This window comes from Amblyomma americanum, chromosome 1, assembly GCF_052857255.1.
Source record: "Amblyomma americanum isolate KBUSLIRL-KWMA chromosome 1, ASM5285725v1, whole genome shotgun sequence".
NCBI classification, from domain to species: domain Eukaryota; kingdom Metazoa; phylum Arthropoda; class Arachnida; order Ixodida; family Ixodidae; genus Amblyomma; species Amblyomma americanum.
In genome coordinates this window covers 388,842,205-388,854,456 of record NC_135497.1, presented here as the reverse complement: position 1 = coordinate 388,854,456, position 12,252 = coordinate 388,842,205, and the positions used below count along the sequence as shown (strand labels likewise).

The 12,252-nt window shown below is 45.1% G+C and overlaps 1 protein-coding gene across 1 annotated transcript; it reads right to left on the bottom strand.

The window, feature by feature from the left end:
• Nucleotides 1-7,984: 7,984 nt before the first annotated feature.
• LOC144101829 (uncharacterized) lies at nucleotides 7,985-10,194 on the bottom strand. The gene has a single exon (XM_077635051.1). It carries the CDS (start codon nucleotides 10,081-10,083, stop codon nucleotides 8,284-8,286), a length of 1,800 nt encoding a protein of 599 aa, XP_077491177.1. The 5' UTR covers nucleotides 10,084-10,194; the 3' UTR covers nucleotides 7,985-8,283.
• Between the last annotated feature and the right edge of the window lie 2,058 nt (nucleotides 10,195-12,252).

Sequence of the window (12,252 nt, the reverse complement as noted above, 5' to 3'; positions counted from 1 at the left end):
CGCAATCCTAGGTTCCAACTGGTCAGCGGCCGGTCTGCGTCTGCCGTGGGCCCCAGCGGCCTTTGACGTCTTAAGGCTGCGCGGAGCTCGGCGGCACACCAACGGCTCACCCTGGACACCGTGGACGGCGCTGGAATCGAGCCCTGGGCCCGCTCCCACCGCTAGGCCTGGTGACACTCGCAAGTTTCGGCCACGGCCCCTAGCCCTCGGCGGTTCTGCACAACATCTTTACCTGTCAGGCACGGTTCGCGCTGCTGACGAGCTCTGCCGTCATGGCGCCTCGGCACTCCGACGGAAACGATAAAGGACGTCGCCCAAACAAGGGGCCCCGCCATGTGTTAGCGGAGAGACTCTGGATCCGCGCTTTCCGAGCGTTGTTTTCTGCCTTGTCACAGCACCTGCGAACCAATACATCGAACCCCGCATCACCGAACGCCCATCCAACAGGACAACCGGCTTGCACGGCTGCCAACCAACCCCTTCTGCGGCGGCGACAGCCGCCCAGTCCCTACAAAGCCGGTGCTCGCCGATCCAAGCACGTCTGTTCCCTTGCTGCCTCTCGAAAAGTGGAACGCCGACGCCCAGAAGGCCTGCCATGTCCCGCGCCGAAAAGTATTTCATTTCGGAAACGCTTGGAGGCGGCAATCCTGAAGTACGGCCTTCAGGACCAAGTCGATATCAAAACAGACGAGTCCCAGAGCAGTGCATCAGAGTGCAAGATAAAGCATGGATCTGCTTCTCCAACTACACTCCCGCTCCCAGCTTCACTGAACGCGCAGCATCAGAGTGCGATCATGGAGCCGATGCCTGGTACCGATAACTCTGCAGCCTGGCAGCCACCAAGCGTGGCTTCGACACAGTTCAAAATTCCCGAGTTCCCACGCCGCCTGTTACGCTCGTGGCTACGCGGACGGGCAGAACTCGTCGTCCACGTTGAATTGCCGTCTTCTCACCGAGAGCAGCAGTCTCCGTCTGGCACCGCAACTGAGAACAATCCAGGCCAGCCAGAAGCCCAGGCCGCACCAATCTGCTCGTACCAGCTGTGGTACAATGGGATGCAAGTTTGAAGTCTTCAAGTCTGAACAGTTTCTTTTTGGGTGTGTTTGTGTGATCCGGTAAATAAAAGCATGCTGCCTTTTTTCTTCAAACGCCGTGTCAACACTGCTATGCAGATATATTTTTGCAGTCGTGCTATGTATTACGTTAAGATGAACACAAATGCTCAAAGAAGAGCAGATCTCCTCTGTTAGTGAATCCGAACGGCTTTATAACTGGCCCTCAGCCTCCTAAACTGTTTTAGAGAACCACTTATGGAGTGAAGGCGTAGCACGCAAAACGTTTTATTTAATGTGAACACTACGACGGGGTAATGTAGACGATGGTTATGGGGGTTCAACGTCCCAAAGCGACTAAGGCTATGAGGGACGCCGTAGTGAAGGACTCCGGAAATTTCGACCACCTGGGGTTCTTTAACGTGCACTGACATCACACAGCACACAGGTAATGCTGACGATTCAGGCCCTTTGCGATTCAACACCTTCAGGCTTTTATCTCGACGCTCTTTCTTTGGTTTACTTTCCTGGCCACTGCCTCTGCACTAACCACGTTTGCTTTTATTGCCTTTGTGCGCTTTAGAACGTGGATTTGAAAGACCTCTTTAGTAGAGGTGTCGCACTCAAAGCCCAGAAGTATTAAGAGAGGAGGTAGAAATGATGTGCACCGAGATACATAACCTGGTGAATAAATATTGGAGGCTTCAAGTCGTGTAAGCAACGTGGGTGGAGAGAGGATGGGAGCGCAGCATGATCATAGCAAAAACTACAACCACAAAGGTGCGTAAACGCAGCAGTAATGTGTGGTGTCTTCCATGGTGCTTTACCCAGGCAGCACAAGCCATTGGCCCAATATTGGGATTGTGATGGCAAATGGTGGTCCTACATAGGACCACCATCACCACTATTACCCCAATATAGGCAATGCCTCTTTCCGACAGTTCCAATGATGGCACCACATGTTCTATGTGTCCCCGATATTGGCAGTGCCGCTTAGTTACATCGCCAGCAATGGCCCAAGCTGGGCAGTATTTTCCCGATATGGGCATTGCCACTCACTTACATTTCCAATAATGGCCCCAGTTGGCCACTATGTCCCCCATAATGGCTTTGCCACTCAGTTACATTCCCAATAATGGCCCCATTTGACCATTATTTTCACCATATTGTCATTACCACTCAGTTACATTCCCAATAATGGCCCTGGATGGTCACTATTTTCCCCATATAGGCAGTGCCACTCTGTTACATTTCCATTAATGGCCCCTCGTTGTGTAGTATTTCCCCAGGATTGGCAACGCCACTTCAATAGGCAGAACGATATCGGTCATTGTTTGCCACTAATTCTCCACCATTCCAGTGCATTTATTATCACCCACGAAATTTGTGGGTGATAATCCATGAGGATTTGCTTGGGGCAGTTATTGGATTTACACAAAAACCTTGGGCAAATCGATCGAAAGATCGAACTATAATATATATGCGCGTTAGTTCTTTAAAAATCTCTCACAAATCCCGATATGTAAACAATGCGGGCTGGCGCGAACCATAGGAAATGGGTCGATTATACATACGCGTGTGTGCGCGCTAATTGGTAATCAAGAAAATTCATTCTTTGTCCGTGAGACTCCGTGCACAGCACACGCGCAATACGGGAGAGCCTGCAGCGCACTCATTTTAAGTGGAATGAATAAACTGCTTGGCAGGAACACGTATCTTCAATGACGAATGTCTCTTAAGAGAATGATATGTGTGGTGCAGATGGTCTAGTTCACTCGATCGATTCCAAGCAAAGGGTTTATAAGCAATTTTCAGCTTATTCTGATTAGCATCGCCGCAAGCTATATATGGCCTCAGCCGTCGCGTTTTCCATATGAATTTCGAGAATTTGGGGGAAAAAATCACGACTGCAGTGTACACAGCCGGCGTTAGCAAGATATGCAAAAAATTCAGGAGGGCGCACACTTTGTTGACCTAAGTGCGGTAGTCGAATGCCTTGAGCGCGGTGTTACTGCTTGTGTCACTGATGTGTGGTTAAGATGTTAAGTACACAATTATTTTGAATATTATTCTGGAGACATTGGAGGGTGTTTGGGAGGCATATCCGTCTGATTCGGCGCCTTTCCGCACTCTCCGGCGTCATATATTAGTGTAGGCACAGAAAAATCAAGAAAATATATATTTGAAAAGTAGGACCGATTCCGTGTTGGAAGGAAGTAGTGTAGTGCCGGCAATAAAGAAAAAAAAGGAAGTAGTGTAGTGGGTAGTATGCTCGGCTGCTGAACTCAAGGATGGTGGATCAAATCCCGCCGTGCACAAAAAGTTTTTTTTTTTTTAGCGAGTTGTCATTTATTTATTGACTGCTATAGTGGGACAGATTTCGCGGAAGGACGGACAATGATGACCCATTAAAGGCTTTCTCCTTAAAATAGATCTCTCTTAAAAAACACTATAGTTCCCGCATCGAAGCAGCTCGCACTGTACCAGCGCACACGGGAAATTTACACGATCGACCTGTGATGAGACACCATGAAATTGGAAAGGAAAAGGACGAGACGGCTTCTTAAAACCGATGTCGTCCCGTTCATCGCTGTGCGCAACAATATATATATATATATATATATATATATATATATATATATATATACATATGCATATTCATCTTTCACCTTTCTCTCGTTGAAACATTCCAAATTTGCTAGCGGATTATAAATAGCTGTTATCATTCACAATTCTGTTGTATATATAGTTACTCAAAAAGTATAGCAAAGTAAAGCAATGCTATTATATTTCATTATCTTAAGTAAACACATCAGTGGTTATTGCTGAGCCTTTCACTGACATTTGTTCAGCAAAGCAAATGCAATACCTTATGTTGTGGGTTACACAGCATAAAGCCATGGAGGTGCACGACTATATCAAATGTGTATGCCCAAGAGCAAAATTTAGCCACTCTGCCTACTATTGCGCCAGTGTCGACATACATGCAAAGGCTTGCATGTGACTGTTCACACCAAACGAACTGTTGCTATTGCAATGAAATATATACAACATCAGCAGTATGGCAGAAAATTGAGGAGTATAGAGTTGAGAGCATTTCGTATTTTTCATATCTTTTATTGGCCTGTGCAATACAAAATTGTTACTTCACACATTAGTATAGTCAGTTAGGTATAGTACCAGTTCACGCAATACAGCATGATGTTGACTGCATTGTCACTGACATTCACAGAACACTGCTGTCATAAATAAAATTATCCTGCAATCTAATTACTTATACAGTTTGGATATCTCATCACATGGCTTTATGCTTCACAGACCTCAGCCTTTGTGCTATAGGGTTGGAGGAGTTACATACTCCAAAGTACTAACATCTACGATATCAGATTTAAAGTACTTTAATTACCTTTCTCCATTTCTGTACAATTTACTGCTTCTGCAATGGTCAGGAACAAATATGCTTGTAATACCCGCATAGTCCAAATACGACAGCACAATACTTAAATAAGGATATACACTATCTTATACACAGAACAGATATTAATTTCCTGAAGTGGCTGAAAGTGACAGACAGCTACGGAAACGAGCTTTTGAAAACTGCAAATATAGAGAGTAGCAATTTGGACTAGCATAAGACCAGGCTATAGTTGCACGCAACTGATATGGTACGACCCTTTTTCTTCCACTGGGCATAATATGTATGGCAATAACAATAAATTTCTCTTGAGCTGTACAATTCTTCACTTAGGCCATGCACCACACTTCAAAGCTGTATTTAACTTTAGTGCTGTGCCAAATATTCACTGTTGTACTAATTCCTCAACTTTAAATGCAAGAGTGAAGTCACACTATTTCTAGATGCAAAATTATAATACGAGAATGCCTTCACCAGGATATTCTCTTTATTTTTCACTTTCAATACACATAAAAGATCCTTCATTCAAACATCCTTAATTAAATAGTCAACCCAAGCCTACTTCAGAACGTGCTAAACTTTACAGAGCGAGGTGACCCTATAGATATACATCATGGCAAAGGCCAGCTACTATTTGCACTTGCTCTTGGCAGGCTAGAATTGCATGTCCACAAACTTTTCTTCAGTCGTATTTTGGCTTGTCTTTTGTGCCCCTCCTCTCTTTACTAAATTCTCGTTCATGGAATGTTGCAATCATTGGAACATAATCAAATAATAAATGGATTGTTGTTGTAGTAGGATGCTGGTACTGTTTTTGTTTTTTTCAATGACCGGCGCCTAAATTAGATCGGGATGGTACGTGTTAGGCAGGTATGAAGGCTGCACATGTTTGAATAAAGAAACGTACCCCTGAAGTTTTCAATTTTCTGGAAAAGAACTACAACAAATATGCAAAGCAAATCGAGGAGGATGAGGAGGAGGAAAGGAAGATAGGCTAACCAGGGGCCGGGGAAAGGGGTGAGGGGATAAAAAGATCAAGGAGAAAGCAAAACAATATGTATTATTAATGACATGAGCTAGTAGCATAACCTATCGTTTCCTGTTGCAATAGTTCAAGTAATCTCAATAACCTGAACGGGTGTCCATAGGACCGTCGATCATCTCACGACCAAGAAATTGTGGTGTAAAAGCAAGTTACACTACCACATTAACTCCAACAACACATAGCCATTTCCTGCGTTCTCAAGATAAATGGTAGAAAATACACAATGAGCTCTCTAACTTTTTGCAGTGTGAAAAAAATGACGATATAGGCATACCTGTATGCAGAAGGAAGTGCACTCTCAGTTTTTACTGCAGCAAAAATGCTATCAAAGAAGAAACCTAAAAGCCTGATCTTTCAACCCTAGGATTAATGAGCCCAGAAAAAATTTGATGAATGAAAAATTGCTATGCGAGTGCTCTCAGGAACAATAACTCATCTTTAAGCACAAACAAAGTTCATGAAAGAGCTAAGGCATTTCATGTCTCGAAAGGAGGCAGCACAAGCATAAAAGCCCCTTAATTCCCACTGCACTCTCAGATTCAGAAATTCCTTGACTGCTCATGCATTAAGCGAGTGAGATCAAAGTAACTTTTCTTCTATTCTTATGTATTTATCTTTTTTTGTAATGCTTGGCTGCAAAGCCAAGTGTTTCACATACTCGGTTCCTTCTTCACCAAGTTTCTTGTTGCAATAACCAGTTAACTGTGAGTAGGCTTTATGTGCAAGTTTTTTTTTCATGTTTCGAAGAAGTGTGATTGTCTACCAACTTGCCTAGACTGCAACTCTAATCAAGCTATAAGTGTAAATGGAAATTATTCTCAGGCTTATAAGACTATTGCGAGGAGTTTGACAACAAACCATTAATTGTCGACCAGCCACCATGCAGCCAGTTTACCACTGCATAAAATGCATGTAAAGGGCTGGACTGGAAACACACTTGGCCCTTTTTATGCCCACAAACGGTGGATCCAGTTCAGTCATTAAGGACAAAGAAGAATATGGCACCTCTGTGTGCCTCCTCTTGGCGAAATGAAAACAACACGTACGGCAGAAGCACCAGCTTTAAAGGGGCATGGAGGATATGACTTCAACCTATTGCTTTCTTATAATCGATTCCAAGGCTCTTGCTTTCTGTGTTGTTAGTTCTTGCAGATAAAATCATAATTTTAAATTTTGGTCCTCTCTCAATTCATAACAATAGCAAAAAAAACTGCTAACTACCATTTATAATTGAATGGCGCATCACCACAGATCCAGTGAAAGAACCCGTCTTTTTTAACTACACTTTTCTTGCAAAAATCTCTAATGATGACAGCAAATGTATCTAAATTTTTGCAACTTCCCTTTTAAAGCGTTATGATGTGTAAGTAGCTTTTTTGTTTTCAGACAGCAGTAATCCATCAGATTTGTCCTTGGCATCCCTTAAAGTAGCAGCAGCTTCGAATTTCTTGCTACAAACTTGATGCTCTATGGTACTTTTATTCAGTATAAATAGCCCAAGCCTCATGTCATGAGCAGACATATATATGGTTACACAGCTAGATTATTCAATTTCTTTTTAAAGCAATATATAGTCATGTTAAATTAAAGTGCTGAAAATATGATGTGTCTCGTGCTAATTAAGTGACGTAATTCAAAGACTGCATTGAAACAAGTGTTTGAAGGGAGCTCCTTCCTAGAAACAGATCTACTTTCTGGTGTGGCTCGTACCAAGTGTTGATGCACTTCATCCTCAGCATATTTACAACATGGGTGAAACTGCATTTACGAAAGTTAAGTGTGCAGTTTTATAGGCTCATCTTAGCAGCCCGAAATTAGGTGGCATGAGAAAAGAGCTGCAGGGGACACAAACAATTAAGGGCGCCCATCACAGCAGATGCCACTGCACTACATAGTGACAGAAATCCGTTTTTTCTGGTGGACACTAAGAAGCGGTGCACTGCTTAGAAGCAGGTCATTTCAAACTTATTATTCGATGCACAACTTTCCGTGCCATGAAGTGACTTCCAGAGGTGAGTGAGCATCCCTTCTCTCCTATGATGTTTGAACTCTAGGTTTGTCAAGTTAAATTTCCATATTATCTTTTTTGTAATCATGTCAATAATGCATCACTTACAAGCAGTTAAGCTGCATGCACTAGTCTTACCTAACATTTAACATAAATGCGTGTTAATTCAGCCTTGCATTCTCAATATCTTTCTTTGCCCACTACTCTGCAGTCTGTTGTTATATACTAACGAGTTGAGAGTATACTTTCAGGGGAACAAGAGGGTTCTGGAGTTTCTGGAGGCGCAGCAACGACCCTGCCAGTAAATTTGGGTGGCCCTGAAGAGGGCCATTATAGCTTCAAAGTTGAAGTTCCCCAAAAGATGAAATTCCAAGTGCTTCAATGCAGATCTAGTATGCAACGGTGGCTCAGTGGTTATGGTGCTTGGCTGCCGACTTGAAAGTTTCAGATTCCATCCGGGCTGCAGCAGTCACATTTTGATGAGCATTGAATACTATAGAGGCCTTTGTACAGTGCGATGTCAGTGCATGTTAAAGAACTGCATGGCGGTCGAAATTTCTGGACCCCTCAACTATGGCGTCTGTCATAGCCTGAGTCGCTATGGGATGTTAAGCCCCATACAACCAAATCCAAACCATGCAAAGGATGGTAATGTAGAAGTTGCTGTCTTCAGCACCAATTAACACTTCAAGCAAGATGCTGCAATCTGCAGCTATCTTAATAGAGGCACATAATCCTTCAGGCACCACAGAAATGTAAAGCCTCACTGAAGGTGAAGCAAAGGGAAAACGACATGCCCCCTCTTGTACTGAAGCTTTATACATCGAACTTTATTCTTGATGAACGAAACGGGCCAGATTTTGGTTTCTTGACCAAGAGCACTGTAGCAACGCACGTCCATCCTTGAAGAGTCAATTGGGACTCTAAAAAACTCTCTGCCATTTGGCAAGATGCCAGCTTTGGCATTGCCCCCCAGGAGATCAACAATGACTACAGCGCAGTTATCCACCAGAAAGCAGTCACCGACTTTCACGTCACCACCCACTTGTCCTGTAGAGAGCGGTGTGCACGCCCTCACCTCCGACATTCGTCGGCTGAGTTGCGCCAGAGGCTTATTTGTCGTCCGCAGTCTCTTCTTTACCTTTCCTAGGTAACTTTCAAATGGAAATGCACTGAACTCATCGAGAGTGCCATGCTCCAGGCATTGCTCTGCCAAGTGTGCAAGGGTGTGCACATTGTACACGAGTTGTTTTTGTCCGTACAGTCTGCCAAATTCTTGCACAAAGTACCGCAGCAGGTCGTGAGCAAACTGGTTGAGGTCTCTGTGATGCTGAGGAGAGGCAAGTACCCTAACAGATACATGCAAATATAAAAAATGCTTATAAAGCTCATCAGACAGGATGGATTTCAGGAGAACAGGCCCCAGGTATAGTAAAAAAGTCCTGAACTCTGTGGCCTTCCATCTGTCAAGTTCTTCGGTGCCCCTCGGTTTCCTCTGAAAGTACTTTGGAAATGCAGTTGCTGCTTCTCGCAGCTTGTCGTTGAGTGCACTCCTGTCAGCCCGGCTCAGCCTGGCAGCGTGCCCCTTGCATATCCAATTCCTAAGGAGCCGCCGCATAACCCCCAAACAGACTAAATGCATATACTCTGTAGGAAAGCATTTCACCATATCTACGTTCAGAGATGTAAATGGTGAAACACCAGTGTGATGGCGCCGATCCTCTTGCGAACGAAAAGAGGAGTCTGTTCGCTGTGGTGCATGCAGGTCAGGGAAAGTCATCCTGTTTTCCAGATAGTGCCCTTTTTGGCTGCAACGTTCACAGGCATGATAGCCTGTGTGGCCACTGATTGCCTTCACGAAACTCCTTGCTGGAGCGTCACAGATCACGGCTTTTAAGCACACATTGACGTGCACCCCTTTCACCATCAGTCCGTTGCAACTAAGGTTGCGCACTTCATCAATGAAAGGCCTGAGGTATTCCTGGAGGCACGGAGGTTTCCCTGCACCACAGTACGCACTGACCATAAATGGTTCAGATTTCTTGATGTTAATTACTGTGCACAGAATTGGCCAGAGTGCAGTCTGGCTACTCCTATGCAGAGGCAGCCCATCAATATTTGCGTGCAGCTCGACATTCTCAGGCGCTGGTCCTTGGCCAACAGCATGCTGAATTCCCTCAGCAAGGCCAAAATGCACAAACGAGTCGCCGTGTTCTAAATTAGCTTTCCGCTCCGTCTGCATGATGGTCCTTGCATCTTTCGGGAGCTCTACAATCCCACGCCGACGGTAGAAGTCCAGCAAATCGTTGATGCAGGCGTGCGTCAAATTGTGCTTGCTAGCTATGCTAGCTAACTCCTGCGCTGTCGAGAGATGGCGATAACAAAGCTCAGGAGACTCCTCACGAGGCTGGCCCATTTCCACGTTCTCAGCAGTAAGGCTGTTCGTGGACGAGGTCTCATCGCTTGAGTCGCACGAGGTAGCGGTATGCTCGCTAGAAAGGCTTTCAGCGCAACTCTCGGACACATAAGCCTGCTCGTTGAGCTCGCTCTGAACAGATGGCATCGACGGGTCTGCAGGTAGCGACGAAATAGCTCGTCCGCTGCCACTAGCGCAAGCGCCGCTTGCGCAGGCTTCGCTATTCGGCCGTTTGCTTGCTCCGGACGGTAGCGGGAGTGGAGGGGCGCTGACGACGTCCAAGGCCACTTCGCCGCCCGTTCTCTTGCTTCCGGAGGATTTCAGATGCGTAGACGGTGGCCGTCGGATACCGAGCTTTCCTAAAAGTTCCCTGTCCTCTTTTTCGATGATACGGTACCTCCGCCACTTGCTCATGACCTCCGTCTCCATGCTCATGACGGAGCGCTAAAGATCAGAGTGACGAACAATCAACAAACCTAACCGCTCAGAGCTACAGTTAAAAACGAAAAGAGGCCTAACAATGAAGATACTCGCAGCGCACAAAAGCACAAACATCACAAAAAGGCGTTAACACTGTGCATAAAAAAGACCTCCGGTTGCGAATTATTCGGTATTATATTAGGTCACTATCTTTAGTAAAAAAAAAATAGTTGAGTTGTTTTTATTTTTAATTCACGGAGAAAATAAGTGGCCGCAGCGGCACGTCTTAGTAGAATGCGTCTAAAATACGGTCGTGCCGCACCTCCATATTTACCACCACTCGCTAATAACTGTTCAGGTCATATAGCCTCCTTGACTCGCTCATCCATCCACTCCTGTGAGAGCTACACTCTACTGTAGCTGCCGGAGCAAATGTAGTCACTGTCTGTAATTTATATTTTTTGTGATTTGTTTACAGCCTTTCTCGGCTTTGTGCCAGTGATCGATGCGGATCGAGGCTATTTTCTCTATTTAAGCGCTGATAGCTGGTAGAAAACTTGTCGTGAAATATTGTGTGGGCCTCGGGACAGACGGGGCATCAGCCCAACAGCCTTTACACAAAACTCAAGGCACAAAATGCGTGGTTCTAGCGTGGTTCTAAAGTGCGTGGGCTACACCCACATTGACTGCTTTTCATATAATGTACTAGAATCCTTTACGTCAGGCTTTCAAATGAAGCACAGGTACTCCAAAACGGCAGCATGAGTACGGAGAAACGTACGCCGGCCTCATGTGACGCCGCTGATTATTCGTAATATAGTCCGAGGTGATGGCGGCCGTGCTAGACATCTTATCTTCCCGCATACACCTAACGGCTTGTGTGCGTCAAGTTGGCTCAGCATAGCACCTGCCTTGCGATTAATTGTGAATAAATTGGCTATACTGGAAGGCCGCTTTAATCGGTGCATTGAAAAGTAGAGAACGCTGCTACGCAGAAAGAATACATATGGAAATATACACCGATGATCAAAATTTGCCTTTTGTTGGATTTGTAATCGGTGAAATTAATTTGAGCGAATGAACAAGGGCTTCGGTGGAAGACCCCGGCCCCTGTCCGGCGAGCTTTAGCTCTACCGTACGGTAACTACGCCAATTCTTTTGCGAAAACGCTGAGTTGCGTGCAGCTACGCAGAACGACAACACCGAATGGGAGCAGCACATATGTTACATTTCAGGGCATGCGGTAGGGTTTTTTCTAGACAGCCCCGAAATATCTTCCCCTGATCAGCATCTCTGACAAACGTTTTCTGCTGGATAGGTGCCGCAGCGTTTCTTCTTTTTTTTCCTGCATTAAATGTGAGCTGAAGAGGCATTACTGCGAACCTAAAGCTTCTGAGTGACCGGCGTCTATTGTCCATTCAGTGATTTCGTAGCAACAAAGTCAATTTATGCAATCCAATCTGACAATCGCGTGCTCAAACGAAAGTTGACGATCTGTCAGACAATACCCGGTTCTGCGTGATAAATGCAAAAAATGTTGGAAAGCCGATAGACGTTCCAGCTGATGAAGTTGAAGGTCACATGACCGTGCATGTCGAGGTGATGAGCCGTACGTATGGGTTCAGAAACGTCTATCGTAACCTGGACATGGTCAGTGACTTTCAAATTCATCAGTATATCATGCCTCCAGACGGACTTTCCCATTGATGTCTGAGCTGGCACTCTCTTTGTTGTCACTGCCGTCATCAAACGCAGCCGTCAAACAAATGCTCAGCTAAGTCTTAGGGCTGAGACGGGACAAAAATTCTTGGCCGGTTTAAAATCCTAGCAGCCTCTATTCCCGGCCATACCAAACTTCACGTACATGGAGGAGCGCTTGCAAAGCCTAGTTATAGA

Excerpts from the sequence above, each read along its gene's own strand:
- LOC144101829 (XM_077635051.1), bottom strand. The coding sequence starts at position 10,083 with ATGCCATCTGTTCAGAGCGAGCTCAACGAGCAGGCTTATGTGTCCGAG.